Here is a 17,635-nt window from a genome sequence, read left to right as displayed (position 1 = left end):
GGGAGAACACACGGTTCACCTCCTACCCACAGTATCAGGGCTTCCTCATATTTTAACACAAGCCACCTAACGGCATCTAATGTAGTTTATCTTCTACAAAGATAAAACGGGAGGAACTCTTGGAGAAAGCAGAAAGTAAACGTGTAGGGCAAAAGAAGGGCAGTGACTCACTGCTTAGCAAGAAACTGGCTGAGGGCCTTGTGCTTTCGGACGCCGAGCATGACGTGGCGATGCAGATACACAAATACAGCTCCCAGGAACCCGCAGCAAATCCTGAAGGTGTAAGTTACAGACATGAGAGCCTCATCCCTCGGACTAGCCACTGCAGGGAAGCAGATGTCAGGCTCCCACCTTCCCTTTCTACCCGCCCCCTCTCAACAATTTCCTCTATCCATGCCCACCGCACCTTCTTCCCAGCTTGGGGCCCTTCCAATCCACAGCCTCACCCCAATCGCTGCCCACCTCACCCAGAGCTGGTGACCCCACTGACCCGATGACAGCAAAGGCTGGGAGTTCCTGCAGGTCAAAGGGGAAATCCATTCGGAAATTGGTTCTGAACAGAGCAGTGATGGTGACTACAGGATGAAAAGACAAGGATGACAGTGGCAGCTTCACCAAAACCCACAGACAGGGAAACAGAAGTCATCAGTGTTAAGGATTAATTCCTCCTTTCTTCCAATCCCAATTCCTCCTCTTCTATTTCATTTCCCTTTTTCCATGTACAACCACTCCTTGGCTGTACTCTCCTACTCCATGACATATACCCTTGTCCTATGCCCTTGGGCCTTGGTCCCACTCCCCGAATAATGCCAACCATTCCTTCTCTGAACTGCCCTACAGAGCTGCCCTCCGCACCCCATCACCAGCATCTCTGTTCCACACAACCTGCACCGCGGGCCTCCCCTGTTACCGGCATCCTTGTTCCACACCGCCAGCACGCGGAACACAAAGGCACTGAACGTGGCTGCAAAGAATCCTCGCCAGTAGTTCCGAACAGCAAAGTAGGTAGAGGTGACCTCGATGCTAAATAGCACTCCTGTAGGGCACAGAAGCAGCGTCAGGTGCAGACACAAGTGCAAGCTCTCTCTGACACTCCCCTCCCCTGGACCTGAGGAGCTTTTGCTGAAACTTAGATCTGGGCAGAAGCAGCAAAGGGAAGCAGTAATCTCTTGAAGTCTCCTGCTCAAAACCACACACCTGCTCAAGCCAGAATTATTTATTTATTTTGTAGACCAGGGATGTGGTTAAACAAGACACAGAAAAGACGAGAAACGAATGGGCCCTCCACCTCTAAAATGTGAGAATCAAGTGGCCATGTCCTCTCCACCCCTAGAATGCAGGGTCGAATGGAGTTCATGGCTGTCGGATGTCCACGGAGACTTAAAGGTAGTTGAAAAAAATCTGCAGAAAATTTAAAAGAGGGAACAACTTCCGGAGCAGGTACTCGGCAGAGCTGGCAAGCAGAGCCCAGAATTCGGAGACTCCTTAGCATGTCCCTCCCCAGCCTTTCCTGCCTCCCGCCATACACTCTGGGGCAACTTTATAAGGAAGAGATAAGCAAAATAGGGGGGCTTTGTAAGAGCCGGCATTGTTCAATATTTCCAGAAAAGAAAGCAGAGGAGTCATACAAATTAAACAAAACAAAACAAAACAAAACAACAACAACATAAAAACCCTGATGTAGAAGGACCATAGCAGGGGAAAAAACCAAGAGGCCAGAGGAAGATAAAACCAACCATGCTTTCGCAAGGCAGGCGTGGTAAAAGAAAGCTAGTTGGCGGTCCTAAGTATTACTGTTCTGCGAGTAGGTTCTGCAGCAGAAAAGGAGGGGGTAGATCTACAGAAAAGAGAACGAGGGCGGGTAGGGACAAAGTAAGAAATGAGAACAAGGGCATGAAAACAACATTCAAGACATACAAAGAAACAATCTCTAAACAGATTAAGAACTAGGGGGTTGGACTTCGATTAGATGCAAAGTAAAAATTGATGACAAGATTTCCTAAAACGTGGCTAAGCCTCAACTTTACCAAACATGGGAAGGGGAGGTGGGGAATGCAGCACATGATGACATGAGTGGAGAGGAAGTCTGGCCTCAAGGAAACCAGGAACCCGGCAGGTCTCCTCCTCCTCTCCATGGTCTGCCCACGACCCTCCACCTGCTCCCTCTTTGGGCAGCATCCCACAACCTAGTAATTTTCTCCTCCCTGTTCTATATTCAAAAATCACATCTCTTGACTCCCTCAGGACCTCCACCTTCTCTTTGATAGGTGTCAGTCAACTAGTTCCATTGAGTCATCCGTGCCAAGGAGATGGTGGCCTGACAGTCACTCCCTCATAGAGCAGCTGCCGCACTTGGGCAGAAGGTTTCCAGTGGTCAGCCCCAAGTCACCTTCTCTGGGAAGCCATCCCCGATCCTTCTCTGTAGGCAGAGAATGCCCATCTCTCATCCCGTACTCAGAATTTTAGGCTATTAGAGCACTTAGCATTTTCAGATCTAGTTAGTTATCGGTTTACATTTCTGAGTTCCCCTAGGATTAAAAATTTCTTGGAAACCAGCACCTCACACAGTGCCTAGTACATAATCAGGGTTCAGTGCCTATTCTAGGAATGAGCAAGAGAGGAGAGAAGAGGAGAGGATGAGGGAGAAAGAGAACAGAAGAGAACAGACTGGGTGGAATTGCAGAGAATGGAGCAAGGCGAGGGGTAACCTGGGACAGACAGAGCTTTGTCAACAGCCCCTTCTACCCTGCTCTTCACATCACCTCAGGTAAGACAGCTGCCTCTGGGCCTACAAGGAGGATTTTTTTTTTTTTTTAAGTAGAGACAGGATCTCACTCTGTTGCCCAGGCTGAAGTGCAGTGGTGTGATCATAGCTCACCGGAGCCTCAAACTCCAGGCTCAAGCTATCTTTTCACATCAGCCTCCCGAGTAGCTGGGACACAGGTGCATGCCACCATGTCTGGCTACTTTTTTTATTTTTCTTAAAGATGGGGTCTCACTATGTGTCCCAGGCTGGTCTCGAACTCCTGGCCTCAAGCCATCCTCCTACCTTGGCCTCCCAAAGTGCTGGGATTACAGACGTGAGCCACTGCGCCTGGCTAGAAGGATTTGACAACAGGAATCAGGTAGAGTGAGTCTCTCTCCTTTTCTTTACCAGTAACAAAAGCAAAGTTAGCTTTGATTTGCCTGGGTGTAAACTATCCAACTTATGAATATTTTACAACAATTTTTTGAAATCCTGGGCCGGGTTTTGTTTCTGGGACACTTTCCCTGCAGTCTGTCACTGTATGCTCTGGAATGAGAGCTAATTTTAATATTAGCCTGAGCCAAACATAAAATGTGCTGCTAAAAGGAAACAAAGCATTGAAAACACAAACAGCTTTTGGAAACTCTCTCGTCTCCTAGGCTCTGGAACATCGCTCTCTCCTCCCACTCCGGATTCCTTCCCTGTCTTCTCTGCTGCTCCTGTGCCTCTGCCCAACCCAGGGCTTTGTCTTTGGTCTGCTAATGTTGCTACTCATAGGCACATTTTCTCTCGCAATTTCATTTATGTCCCTGGCATCAACTACACCTGTACGCTGCTGACTAGCGAAGCTGTTTTCTACCCAGTTCCTGAGCTTCAGACTCACCAACCCAGCTGCCCACTTGACATCGCTTGGATAAGCCACAGGAACTTTAAACGCAATGTACTCAAAGTAAAATTTATCAATTTCCCCAGGCCTGTTTCACTTTCCATATTCCAGTCTTGGTTACTAACACTATCCGCCCCACTGCCCTTGCTGGAAACCTGGGCGGCATCCCCTGATCCCCTTCTCCTCTCTCATCCCTCATATCCTCACATAAAACCTATCACCAAGTTGCAGCAATTTTATTTTCTAACTCTCACATTTATCATCCTCTTCTCTATCTCTTCTGCCTCTGCCCAGTTCAGTCACTTATCATCATCAGGACTGTAACAATTGTCTTCTTGTTAATCTTGGCTTAATCCTGGTAATCCACAGGCCAATTCTATCCTGGCACATCTGCCAAAGGGACGGGATGGACATTTAAAGCTGGTCGTGTCACTTCCTTGTTCAAAATTCTTTCATGGCTTCACTTCACCCATGACCGCGTTTCCCCAGATCAGGCCTGTGAGATACTACAAATCCCGTGAGACGCACCCCACAACAAGGGCTCTATGGGAAATGCTGTGTTGGAGCCAAGCTCACAATGCATGTCAGCATAGCCAACGTTCTGGTAACTTCTCCAGTTTAAAAAACTATGTGTTTAGACAAGCATTTTCCAACTGATTTGACCTTGGAATCAATTTTACACATTACATCTATTAACACCACAAAGAACTGTGTTCTGCAAAACACATTTGTGCAAATCCTAGCCTAGAGAATAAAAGTTACATTCTTGTGCATGGCCTATGGGAGCCTTCCTAATTCAGCCCCCATTTACCTGTCCACACTCATTTCCTGCTATTCCTTCCCCTGCGTTCCCTAGTAAAATTCATCTACTGTCATGAGAGTCTGCAGACCTTGACTTTGAAATGCTGTTTCGTCTGTCCAGAATACCTACACTTACCGTCTTTCTTGCAAGTTCCTACTAATTATTTAGGTCTCACATCAAACACTATCTCTTTTGTGAAGCTTCACTGGCTCCCCCAGGCAGCCTAGCAGAAGGTTGTCACCACACTTTGCCCAGCCTGTCACTGAGACATGTATCTGAGCGGGTGTGATGATCTGTTTGCCCGTCTACCCTTTCAGCCACGAGCACCCTGAGCGTGCAGTATCCGGCACCATGCCTGGCACATACTGGGAACGAGATGTTTGCTGTTTCAGTGGAACGTTGAATTCTATTCCTTTCATTGGTGTAAGCAATGCTTAATTGTAAGCAATTAAATTGACTACACAGTTAATAAATTATTTTAATGCTAATATTTTTCTTTCTGAAAAATCTTTACTATTCATAAAAAGCAAATTAAAGTAGTACCACCTGCATATACATTTATCATTTAACACTTAATGCAAACAGCCTAAACTTTTCAGTGCTTAACAATGTCTTGTGTCAAGAGCAACGTTTTATCTGTAACTTTCCTATGGTCTTTACTTTTCCCACACTCGACACAGGACCACAAAGAACCTTCCTGATTCATCTCAGGAATTCCAGTTTTATAAGGAATATGCAAATTCTCCTCACTTTAAAGAATCTGGCTGAGTAAAAACAAAACAAAACAACAAAATTCTTCCTGTCTAAAAATATTCTTTTGACCTTCTGGATTTGGAAGACTAAAGAGTAAATAAAGGTGACAGTGGGTATAAATATAAGTGTGAACGTTTAACATGTGTGGAAATTCAAACACACCATCCTCCCCTGACAGCGACTAATGACTTTAATGACAAGAGCTGAGGACAGAGGTGCAAACAGGACGCTGCGCTGCTGATGCATTCGCTGACTTGATCTACTTATGCTGTGCGCTTTGGCATAGCACTAGCACCAGTTAGCACGATACATGTTCATTAACTTCAAACTCTTAGCCATGTATCATTCCCGAGCCAAGTCATTTAGCTACCTGGAAGACTCCCCTATGAAAAGACTGATTATATTTTCATAATTGAAAAGAAATCTCTCACAGCTGGTCATTTAAGAAGCACATGCCCTTCCCGCAATTTTGTTTTTTCGATTGTCAACTTGGGGTCCTTTTTATCAATGATGAAGCCAGTGAATGATTTACGTAATCCTTACCCTGTTAATCCGGCTACAGCTGATTTTGATGAGTAAATAACCAAATACAACTGCTTTCTCTGACCACACCCATCAGTCATCCATGATAAGGAAAATAATCTGGTAGATCAGTGTTTGCCTTACACATGTAGAAAGAGCTAAACTCAACTTTAAATTACTATCAAGGAACAATTATCCTTCAACCCCCGCCCCCACACCACTAAGTATTCCTCATTGAAAGCTTACCATTGATCTAAAGAAAGTCCACCTAAACTCTTACGTCCTTAACAAAGCACAACAAAATGTACATTTTCCCTTGGAGAAGGAAGTTCATAGGGTCCCCTGTTACGAGGTGTAATAAGTGCAAGGCAAAGATATGCAACAGCACAAATAGATTTTAATGTAAGTGGGGGAATCCTGGAGACTGCCTGGGTTTCAACTCCCGGCTCCGCAACTTACTAACAGAATGGCCTTGCTCAAGGCACTCACCTCCTCTCTAATTCAGCTCTCTTCTCTTCCTCCTCTGTAATATCTGTCTCACACAGCTTTAGGCAGGAATAGTCGTAAAGCATTTAAATCGTTGCCTGGCACATAGTAAATGCTCACTGAGAGTTAGCTATTCTTTCCGCAGTGAGTAACCTGGTGCTGCTAGCACTCTCGGACTCGGACTAGAACTGTTCTGGGAGCCAGGCCGGCAAGCCGACTGATACGGGAGGGATCCATCACTTGCCTCCGAGAGGTGTCCCGAAACAACAGCCAACTCCGACAGCACAGCCCACCGTCAGGATGTCAGCATAATAGTATGGCTGCTACTGGGGGAGAGACAGACAGGGGCAGGTAGAGGCGAGGAAGGGGGCAGACAGGATAGGAGAACAAGCAGGGAGGGGGAGCAAGGCAGAATAAGAGGCCTAAGTCACAGAGAATCACCTGGTCCCATTGCCCCTTTGATTCCCACTGCCCCCGGCCAGGAGAAACTCAGCAAATTTGGCAAACAGGAAGTGACCTTGTAGCGCAAGGCCCAAAGTAGAAAATGAAATAACAGTCAGGCAAATATATGACAGGCCAGTAAGTCAACAGATGATGACCAGAGAGGGGCTGGAGATGGGGACATTCATGGTGAGAAGTGGCAACAGCATGAGACAGCAAGGACTCCAGACCGAGCAGTACCAGTAAGACCTGCCCCAAACAGTAACCAGCCTCAAAAGAACACACTGTCCTTTGGTGGAAAAATACAGGGGTCTGAAGCCTGGGGGCTGTGATCCATGGTCACTCCCTGGATGCCCACCCCAAAGCTTGTGGCAGCCACCCAACCCCCTTCCAAGTCTTGCTCAGGCAACGGGGGTAGGGAGGAAGTGAAACTTGCCTCCAACAGGGGCCGCAAAGCAGCATCCCACGCCCACTGCGCAGGCCGACACCAGGAGATCAAGCTGCCCAGGCACGGTCTGCAACAGAGAAGCAGGCAGACCAGACGAGGGGAGTGGAGGCAGGGCGGGCGGGGTGGAGTGGGGGTCGGGAGCGACATATGTACGGGGCAGCACAGGAGGGAAATGTGGAGGGAACCGACATAGGGGGTGCTGTGGACTCTCAGGGGTAGTGCAGGAGCAGACAAGGGTCCAGGCCACCATGCAGGGACACAGATCAAGAAGGGGTGGGCATTAGGACAGGCACAGGCTACAGAAGCATTATGTGATTACGTGGTGAGGGCAGGTGGGTCCAGGGCTGGGGAAGAAGGGAGCGTGGATGAGTGCGATGCCCCCGTCAGCAACACGGCCGGCCCAGAGCAGAGGCGCCCTCCTGCCCTCCCGACACCCTGCACACACACGGCCGACTCCTTCTACCAACTGGCCCCTGCCTCATGTCACCGTCTCCACCTTACCTCATAGACCCCACAGAACATGGACATGAACTTGCTGAGGACGGCAGCACAGATGCTGGCAATGTGGACGAAGGGGCCCTGAGAGGAAGGAGAGTGAGCGGTCAGGAGTCAGAGCTGCCAGAAGGGTTTGCACTGCACTAATGCTCCAGGCACTGTACTAGGCACTGCAAATACAGAAGACAGACAGACAGACCCTGTCCTCCCAGAGCTCCAGCCCAGTGGGGAGGGAGAAGATATACCAGTATGTTACCCTTTGCTATGAAGAAAATCAGGGCAGAGAGAGGGGGATGGACAGGCCGGTGGGTCGCATGTTTAGATAAGAGGGTCTAGGCGCCTCCCAAGCCAGGTACAATTTAGTAGTGCCGTGAGCGAAGTGGGGAGTGAACAGCACCTGCAGGAGCCCTGAGCAGAGCCCAACAGAGGGGTTGAGGGTTGAAGAAACGCGGGGGAGAGGGCAGAAGCCTGGAGAGAGAGGAGGAGCCAGAGCCTCAAGGCTTCACAGGCCAGTAAGCAGTTCAGATTTTATTTTAGGTGGGATGGAAAACCATTAGGAAGTTCCTGACCAGAGGTCAGATGGGGCTGGTTCCAGTTTTAAGATGAGCCTGGCTGCTGGGTGGAGGAGGGGCAAGGACCAGCATGAGCGTAGGAAAGAAGGAGGCCTGAGTGTGCAACCTTGAAAACAGCACAGCCTCTTTCTCCGGCTCAGTTTTCTCAGATCTGGGCAAGGGAGCTGGTCTGGAGTATCGCTAAGGCAGCGGTTCTCAACTAGGGGAGGCTGTGTCCCCAGGAGCCATTTGTCAATGTCTGGAGACATGCTGGTTGTCACAACTGGGGGTGCTACTGGCATCTGGGGGTCAGAGGCTGGGGATGCTGAGAAATATCCCACTGTGCAAGGACAGCCCTCACAGTACAGCTTCCCCCACACAGCTCTGATGTTTTTGTCATTAGACCCCAAGCCGAGGACGTTCCAAAGCATTTCCCCTCCCTCGTGCCCCCGGCCTGGCCTAGCCCCATCCCCCACAGTGCCCCACTTCTGCTCCCAGAGCACCCTCTAGATTCGCGCCCGAGTGCCCCTCCCAGCTCACACCTCTTTTCCCACAGGGATGCCACTGCCCAGCCCTGCGGTCAGGGCGACAACCTTGGCCACAAAGGCCTTGAGCGTGAGATATTCCTTCAGGACAACCCCACGAAGTATAGTCTTCATTTCAGGGATTCCAGAGCCTAAAAGGGTTAAAAGATTTTGTGCAGGTTCAAGGTGGAGGTTAAAAGGGAACTGAAAGTGGAAATGGGGACCGGGGAGGGCAGGAGGGGCTGCAGGCCGAGGATGACGGTGAGCAGGGCCAGGGCTGTGAGCGGGGAAGGGGTGGGAGGAGACGGAGTGGACCTTCTCAGGCCACCCAGATCATGTTGGTCTGGTAGAAAGTTCTCACCAACAGCCTGGGGAGAGATGAGGTGGCAGAAGAGGGCGCTGAAGAGGATGAGGATGAGTGGGAAGGTGACCCAGACCAGGAACTGCAGAGGAAGGCTGGGCTGCATCTGCGCGTAGGTCCACTTGTAGGCTGCGGAGACATGCCTGGGGTCAGGGTAGGCAAAGGGCCACGTGCCCCGTGTGTTCTCGTGCCAGGGTTGCCCTGTTTGCCCCTCCTGAGATGGTACCACTTTCATTTTACACGTGGAAAACCTGAGTCGTGGGAGGTGAAGGGGCCTACAAATGACACTCGAGTGCTGGGGCTACAGGAGCCTGGTTAGAGGCCATCGCGTGACCGGCCTCCCAGCGTGTCCAGAACTGAGGGGTTCCTGGGACTCAGGACATTCGGTGCTGAAACTGGGAAAGTCCTGGGGAGTTGGTCACTGTACTAGAGGGGCACTCAGCTTGGGTGGCAGCGGGTAGAACGGGCATGAGAAGTGGATGTGGGTCTGAGTCTGGTCTTGTCTGGGGCTAGAGTCCCGCCTGAGCCCTCCTCGTGCACATCTCCCTCCCCAAACACACCCGAAGTAGAAACTCTAGAAGTGCTGAGAGCAAAGGTCCAGGTTGAACCTACCCTGCAGGCTTTTGGCACTGACGTAGTCCATGCTCCAGCTGACCAGAGCCATCAGCAGTCCCAGAAGCACCAGAAAGATCCAGTCTTCCCCTAACTTTCTTCTCACCACGAGTCCCAGACGGCGGACACAATCTAGGAAGAGAAAGGGGTAAAAAACAAGAGAAAAGCCGCTAACCAGTCACTGCTGTGGATGCAGGACTCGAGAGCAGAGGGGAGGGTTGGGCTCCATGGTCTGTGTGTTCATCTCATTCCCTGCGTTTCTCTGCCTCTCTGCCACCTGCGGCCTCTGCAGAAGGCACCAAAGTCCAACTCCCCATGAATACTTGAATTCCTTTCTAAAATTCTTGTTTCTTGAGGTTGGGGGAGGGATAGCAGGGAGCAGGCAAAGTGCAGAGGTGAGGAGAGTCCTTAATACTCAGAGGAGGCTTTTTGGGGGGCATACGTGCAATGGGACGCCCAAGTTATTCTCCTAATCCTGGTACCTCCTAGTCCAGATTCCTTTATTCCTCAGTCCCCATCACCTTGACATTTGGAATAGTGATCCTCATCCTTGCTGTCCAGGGTAGAACTGGAGCCCGTCTTCTTGGGCATGCCTGTGTCCTGCGCCCTGTCTGATACATGTTCTTTGTGATGGCCATAGATCTGGAGAGAGGGAGAAAGGTTAAGATCTGTCTTGTTGAAGGGTTAAAAAGAGGGCGGTACAGAGACTTACAAACTGAAGAGAAATCACTTCTCTGAACCCTGGCTTTTGGGGACTGCATGCAGGGTCACCTCGTGGTCACCCCTCATAGTCACCCCTGGCCTCAACTCTCCACTCTCCATCCCTGCAGCTCCCACTCTTCACCTTTGTCCATGCTTCCCACCTTTCCACCCATTCCATGACCTGTCCTCACCTTGGCCCATGGAAGACTTCACCTAAGCGGCCAGTTTCTACCTTGAAGCAGAGACACAGAGAACTGTGCTGAGCTGGGACCGTATGAACCTGGTGTTTTATGATTTCTGTGTGTCTCACCCTTTCCCCAGTTCACTCCGCATTGCCCTTCCTGCTAAGGGGCTCAACGTGGACAGCCTGAGGACAGACTGGCCTCGATAACAGGTGACTCTTAGTTGCCCTTTGCCTTGGTACGTCTGGCCTTCCTTGAGAAACCTCGTGTCCTCTGTCGAGCCTAGGTAAAGCCCATCTTCCTCATCTCCCGGAACTTGTACGCACAAACAGGAACCAGCCCCGACAAAGCAAGTCCATCTACTTCTTCCCAAAGCGAGATGATCAGCCCCCACCAACACGTGAGGAGGGCAGAGCAGCACCCCTCAGGTCTGGTGCCCTCCCCGTGCGTCCCGCCATAAGGCATGTGTGTTTTCTTGGGCCCTGCTCGAGTTCTGCCCGCCGTTGGTTTGCCCCACCCCCACTACGCTCACTGTCCTCTGGGGCCGGGGTCAGGCCAGGCCATGGTGCTGATTCTAGGAGAACCTGAGTAGAAGAGATCTGATTTCACAATACAAGCAGCAGAGTTTTATGCCTCAGTCCCGAACAGGCACACACTAATTGCCCTGCTCATGGTATGTTTTCTGGGTTAGTGACACAGGGAGGCAGCATTTCCCTGAAAACCCCACCTGGAACCCAGAGAGAGAAGACACTCCCAGTGGAGGTCAGACAGCGAGGCTGTCTCAGCTCGCTGGGGTCCCAGGCCAGTGGAAATTGCAGGTCGGGGGGGCGGTGGTTCATATTATTATATACCTGGGCTGGGAAGTAGCCAGATGTGTCCTGGCTGGTCCAGTGCTACCGACTGCGCCAGGGCACGGAGAGGAGAGGGGTATGGAGAAATAAACCTCAAGTCCGAGACTGACAAGGTGTCTGGGATTTGTTAAAGGATTCCAGTTTGTGCGGCGGGGAGAGAGAAGGAGAGGAAAGGACAGATAAAACAATATTGACAAAGTGTTGATCACTGTTGGATACCTGGGGGTTCATTATGCCATTCCATTTTTGTGTAAGTCTGGAGTTTTCCATAATAAAAATTAAACAAAGAAAAACTGAAATCTAAACTCCTCTTGTGTGCTTTCAAGGCTCTGTGGAAACCAGCCGAACCCTCCTCCCCCAAACTAACTCACCATTGCTTTCCAACAGGAAGCTGCATGCTTGCTTGGCCAGTTAGTTCACTGTCGCCAGAAAGGGGCACGCCTGCACTTTTACTCAAGCTGTCGTCCCACCCGTTTGCCCACGTGCACAGGTGAGAATGAGCCAGAGGAGGGGTCTTCCTGTGCAGCCCCCAGTGTTCAAAGGTGTAGGTCAGACCCCACCACCTCCAGGGAGTCTTCCTAACTCACTATTCCGGCCCACTCCAACCTTTATGTGTCCGCTTCCCAACTGAGTCCCTGGTGCTGCCTTTGCAACTGCCCTTGGGAGCCAGGCAGGGACTGAGAGTGGATCCTCTTGACCCGAGTGCTGAGGTCACCTGCACGGCCCACCCCTCAGATTCCAAAGGGGCAGTAGGCTGCCCATTAGTAAAAACCCTTTTAAACTCCAACCTCCTGCCCCTAGACACATTTCATCCTCTGTCACACCCTGCATTCTTTGGTGTGAGAGGCACACTTACTTATTAAATGTGACCTGTACATTTTTGCATGACAATTTCACCTTGGCTTTAGTTGTGTCCATCCCCACTACCCTTTCCTAGGGGTCTATAACCCACCAATTCCAACCCATGGATGATACTTGTCCCTGAACACCCCTAATTAATTTGCAAGCTCCTGTCACTGGGATCACATCTCTGCACCTTTACAGGTGTCTAACATTCCATAGGTTCTTACTTGAAGATCTTGCCACCTGAAAGCTCGAATACGTTTCTCTGCTCATTCTGACATTGGTAGGTCTTTGATCATTGATATGCAGTTCAGTCTGTTTTCTCCACTTGTCCCAATTCCTTTCTTTTGCTTGCTGCAGAGGGTTCATGTCTATGTGTGTTCTGCCAAGGGTCTCGGTGGCAATCTGGTGGCGTGTGGGTGAGGGTGAGGGTGTGGGAGACAGCTTGCAGCATGCAGCAGCGTGGGCTCCTACACAAACCACTGCACGTGGGTTATGTAAGCACGAGCGATTCATGCGTGTGTGGCACTGCCATTTCCCCCAAGACTGGGGATTATGTTAGTAAGGTTGTATAAAAGTGCACATACATCCAAGTGCATACTTAGGTGAGCCCAGGCCCTTGAAAGATTTTCCTATTTTGAACACATTACCATGTACTTTTTCTAAGTTAAAAAAAAAAAAAAAAAGGACTGCTCCCTCTGTTCATCCAGTTCCTAATTTTCACCAATCTCTGGCACCACTGTCTGCCCTAATCCACCGCTCCCCCTCCCCTTAAGGACTTTACCTGTGTGGGGTGGACGTTGTGGCGGGGGCCTGCGTCCTTCCGGAGCCTGTGCTGCAGGCTCCCGTTCTCGGAGGGCAGTCCGTAGCTGGTGCAGTGCTCGAAGGGCATGTACTGGTACTGGGGGTCACTACCCCACCAGATTTGCTCCCCCCCACGCTGCTGTGACTTGGATTGCTCCATGCCCCCACCCCCCCAGCCCCGGCCAGGCTTTGGCCTGCTTGCCCCCGTCCTCCCCCCAGTGTAGCTCCTTAAGCCTCTGCTCTTGCTGTCCCCAAGGCGTCTGGGGCAGCATGCCCACCTCCAGCTATTTATAGGCCCCTCTCTGTCACATGACCCCCCCCATTGCCACATCTGATCTGCTTGGGGTCGAAGCAGGTGTAAGAGCAGTGCAGGGTGGGGGCTGGGAGAGGACCTGAGGGACAGCCCCACAGGGAATTCCCTCCACCGAGCCAGCAGCATTGTCCCCCTCCTTAGTCACCAGTAGGCTTCCAGCCCCATGTCACTGGTCCCTCTATAAATATCACCCGGACGAGGGTGGGAAACTGCTGAGTATGCTCTCAAACCTGTGTGCAGAGCTGGGCCTGCTCTGAAACCCTCCACGTTGCCCTCCTCTCTTTTCAGCATATAGAAGGGGAGGGTGGGTGCTGGATGGAGCGTTAACTCACCTGGCAGAGTAACTGGTGCCCCTCTGCCATCTCTGTCTGTTGGCTTGTTCCCGGCTCTGTGAACCCCTGGGATTTAGTCCTCATCTGCATCGTAAACTTCTGTCTGGCCAGCTCTCCCAACCCTTCCCGTTTCCAGTTTTCTCCTACAGGTCTCTGCCCTCCTGCTGCCAGAGGCTGCTAATAACACCTGGGGCCACCCCTGGATCCCACCCTTTGCACCCACTGGGTGTGGCAGACTTGTGGGAAGCAGGGGTGACAACCCTGGGTTCTGGCATTTCTCCCACTTCCCAGACTGATAAGTGTCAGCCACAACGCCACCCTGGATTTACGGGGAGGGTCTGAGCTTCCATTGGACTGCGGATCACCCACCATAGCCCCATCAGCACAGGTCAGATAACAGGGGACAGGGGAAGTAGGCCAGTGGCACAGGGACGGTGGGGGTGGCAAGGGAGTGAGGGCTTCTCATGATAAGCCAACAAACAAGAAAGATGATGGGGAAGTACTCTTTGCTATTCTTCCCTTTTCAGGCCAATAAATAATTTTTGGCCAAGGACAAACTATTAATATCTGGCATCACATTTTTTCTAAGACATCCCTTCCCTATGAACTCCTCGCTATAGAAGAAAAGTTATAAACTGAGCCAAAGTGAAGTTTAGTATCCATCACCAAGTGGGGTCTGTCTTAGGACAGTCCAAGTTCAGGGACCAAACATTTTCATCAGGAAAATGAAAATCAAAACCACAATAAGGCACCATTTCACATCTGTTAGGATGGCTATTATCAAAAAGCCAAAAGATAAGTGTTGGTGAGAATGCAAAGGGAACCCCTCTGCACTGTTGGTGGGAATGTAAACTGGTACAGTCATTATGGGAAACAGTACGGAAGTTGCTCAAAATTAGAAACAGAATTACTGTATGACCCAGCAATCCCACTTCTGTGTATACATCTAAAGGAAAAGAAATCAGTATCACAAAGAGATATCTGCACTCTCCTGTTTATTGCGGCATTATTCATAATAGCCAAGATACAGAGACAACCTAAAAGTCTGCCAACAGATGAATAAAGGTGGAGCATACACACACACACACACACACACACACACACACAATGGAATACTATTCAGCCTTAAAGAAGAAGAAAATTCCACCATTTGCAACAACATGGATGAACCTAGAGGACATTATGCTAAGTGAAATAAAGCATGATTTCACTGTGGAATCTAAAATAGTCAAACTCATAGAAGCAGAGTATAAGCGTGGTTGTCAGGGGCTCGGCTGGGGCAAGGATGGGGGATTGGGGAAATATTGGTCAAAGGGTACAAAGTTTCAGTTACGCAAAATGAGTAAGTCCTGGAGATCTAAGGTACGTGGTGACTATAGTTAACAATACTGTATTGTATACTTGAAATTTGCTAAGAGGGTAGATCTTAAGTGTTCTCATCACACACACACACGCACACACACGGTAACTATGTGAGGTGATGGATATGTTAACCAGCTTGATTGTGGCCATCATTTCACAATGTATATCAACACATCAAGTTGTATGCCTTAAATACGTACAACTTCTATTTGTCAATAGTACACTAATAAAACTGGAAAAGAAATAAAAGTACATTTTCTAACAATAATCCTATAACCCTCAAGGCCTATAATCTACCTATAAAGATTACAGATGTGGGACAGTTTTAGGGACTAAAAGTTCTGTGATGATGCCCACCTTGCCTACAGGCAGAAAATAAGGAAAGACATCTGAGGGACTGGTGTGAAATGAAAAGAATACTTTCTTAATTAAAAAAAGAAAAACATAGTACCAAAGTGAAATTATGTTCTTTGGAGGGCTTCAGAAACAGAAAAGATTTTCACCTATTTGTGGATTATGGTTCTCTTGAAGGTGATCAGTTTCTGTAGAAACTTGATAACCACAAGAAACAAATATGAGATGCAATTATTACTTCCTTACTATTTGTGAGAAAGTCAGGTCCCTAACACAGAGCAGTCTGGTCCCAGACTCTGAGATTTGAAGGCAGAGACGAGTGGGGCTGGGAAAGTGCTCACACATGGCCAAGCCGAGTGAAAGCATGAGGTCTAGAAGGAAAGCACCAACCATAATTCTTAAAACCGGATTCTATCAAGAGCACCCACAGGCTGCTAATGCTGGATGGCAAGGATTTGAGGGTAAGTATCTAGTGTTTGAAATTACGGAACGGTGGTTTACACTATGTAACCATGGGATTTAACCATGAGATATTGTCTTGCAAAAGAACAAGAAAACAAAATGTAAACTATGCCCACCCACACCTCAACATCCCATTGGACCTAGTGCTTAGGTTCTTACTTGGAGGGACAAAGATGGGCTTCTGGGGATTTCTGTGAAGCTCCTAACTGTGGAAGCCAATTCATAAGCATGCATGAATAATATGTATTCTTCCAGGGCTTTAAATAGATTCTCCTAGGGTCCATGATGCTAAGAGGTTAAAACCTATAGGCTTATGGAATTGCTATTTGAAGGAAGGTTGTACAGTGGCCACGGAGGATATAGTGTGGAGGAGAAAAGTTTGTGCTGAGGCTATCTGTAGGTGGCTGTCCCTCTGGCAACCCCAAGCCCATTTGAGCACGCATTTTCTCGCTGGGTTCTACCCTTGTTTTCAGACTCTCACCTCTGGCCTTCCCAGCCCACTGGGCAGTACAACCATCAAGCCCTTTAGGGGTGTTTTCAGTCTTCATTTCCCCTCTGCACATCTAGGCAGCATGGAATCTGTGCCCATCTACTTTCTGAAATTTCAGCTAAGCTACTACAACTTCCTTGGAAGACACTTTCTCTTTGTAGCACACATCACTGTGGTTATTTCTTCTCTACTCTTTATTGGGCCTTGTCTTCCCTATCCTTTAAGAATCCTTGGCTTTTTCCCAATCCCTGTGTATCAGCGCTTCCCTGTAGCACTTGATGGGTCTCTTTCTCCCCCTTCTGGCTTTTCAAACATGATACACTTTTCCCTGAATTCCAACCCAGATAGTGCCAAGATGGAATAAAACTTTTGGGTCTCAGTTTCATTCTCCCAGTCTAATGAGAAGAATCTATAGCTCAAAAAAGGGAGGAGGAAAAAAAAAAAAATCTCATGCCAGGAAAAACGTCACAGAAGCAAGATTGTTAGTTAAGCACATACACTCAAGCTGACAAACATAGTTTCATATCCTGGTCTCAGTTTCCTCAGAAAGCCGTAACTAGAGGGTTATAAAGATAAAAGAATGCATGTAAAAAACTTGCCATAGTGTATGACCTGTAGTAAAGCACTGACTGTTGTATTAAACTGAAACTCATTCTGCTATAGTTAATGTATAGCAAGCATTTTTAATGCATCAACACCATCAGATTTACATGCATCATCACATTTAATTCTCAGAGAGAACTTTTAAGGTAGAAACAATTTTCATTTTTAGATACCGGAAACCAAGGCTCAGTGTTGGCTATCGTGTTCAAGGTCTCTGATATCTTCAAAGGCAAAGCTAGCATTCAAAAGCAGAGCTACCTAATTCTAGACTCCATGCCCTTAAAGCTACATTTCTTCCTCTTCTGATAACTGCAAGTCTCTGAGCCTCGTTTCCCTCTTCTGTAAAAAAAGGGAAAATGACTGTGGGGAAGACGGAATGGAAAGCTCCACGCTCAGTGCCTACAGCATACCAACACTCGATCAGTTGTAGCTGTTATTAGTGTCTTTTTCCTCCTCAAATTAGACACCTTCCCTCCCCTCCTAATATTGTAGCTTTGGTCCGATATCCCACTTCTTCCATTCCTTCCTGTTTTCCTCCCCCACTAGAGGAAACAGGATGGGAAAGGGCAGCAAGGGCAGCCCCCAGCTCAGGGAGGGGGATAATTTTAGAAAAGAATCCCCTGGCAGAGGTATGCGGGGGAAGGGAATAGAGCTGTGAAATTCAACCTCATATCCTTATTCCAGGCGGGGGTGAGGACGTGGAACCCAGT

At 49.0% G+C, this 17,635-nt stretch overlaps 2 protein-coding genes across 2 annotated transcripts in view; both read right to left on the bottom strand.

Moving 5' to 3' along the window:
- The window catches only part of CLCN1 (chloride voltage-gated channel 1), a 28,678-nt gene extending 15,407 nt beyond the window's left edge, over window positions 1–13,271 (bottom strand). The window contains exons 1-10 of the mRNA XM_069461957.1: window positions 12,990–13,271; window positions 10,149–10,269; window positions 9,628–9,759; window positions 9,016–9,144; window positions 8,673–8,806; window positions 7,586–7,663; window positions 6,440–6,518; window positions 911–1,036; window positions 491–575; window positions 172–273 (exon numbers count right to left, since the gene is read on the bottom strand). Coding sequence (XP_069318058.1) covers window positions 172–273; window positions 491–575; window positions 911–1,036; window positions 6,440–6,518; window positions 7,586–7,663; window positions 8,673–8,806; window positions 9,016–9,144; window positions 9,628–9,759; window positions 10,149–10,269; window positions 12,990–13,169 — 1,166 coding nt within the window. The 5' untranslated portion in view covers window positions 13,170–13,271. The remainder of the gene's footprint in view (window positions 1–171; window positions 274–490; window positions 576–910; window positions 1,037–6,439; window positions 6,519–7,585; window positions 7,664–8,672; window positions 8,807–9,015; window positions 9,145–9,627; window positions 9,760–10,148; window positions 10,270–12,989) is intronic.
- The window catches only part of TMEM139 (transmembrane protein 139), a 360,773-nt gene that overhangs the window by 322,944 nt on the left and 20,194 nt on the right, over window positions 1–17,635 (bottom strand). The window lies entirely within an intron of this gene.

The sequence above is a fragment of the Eulemur rufifrons genome, chromosome 29 (genome assembly GCF_041146395.1).
Source record: "Eulemur rufifrons isolate Redbay chromosome 29, OSU_ERuf_1, whole genome shotgun sequence".
In the NCBI taxonomy this organism is placed as follows: Eukaryota; Metazoa; Chordata; class Mammalia; order Primates; family Lemuridae; genus Eulemur; species Eulemur rufifrons.
The sequence above is the reverse complement of the archived record's forward strand: the minus strand, read 5'-3'. Positions and strand labels throughout refer to the sequence as shown.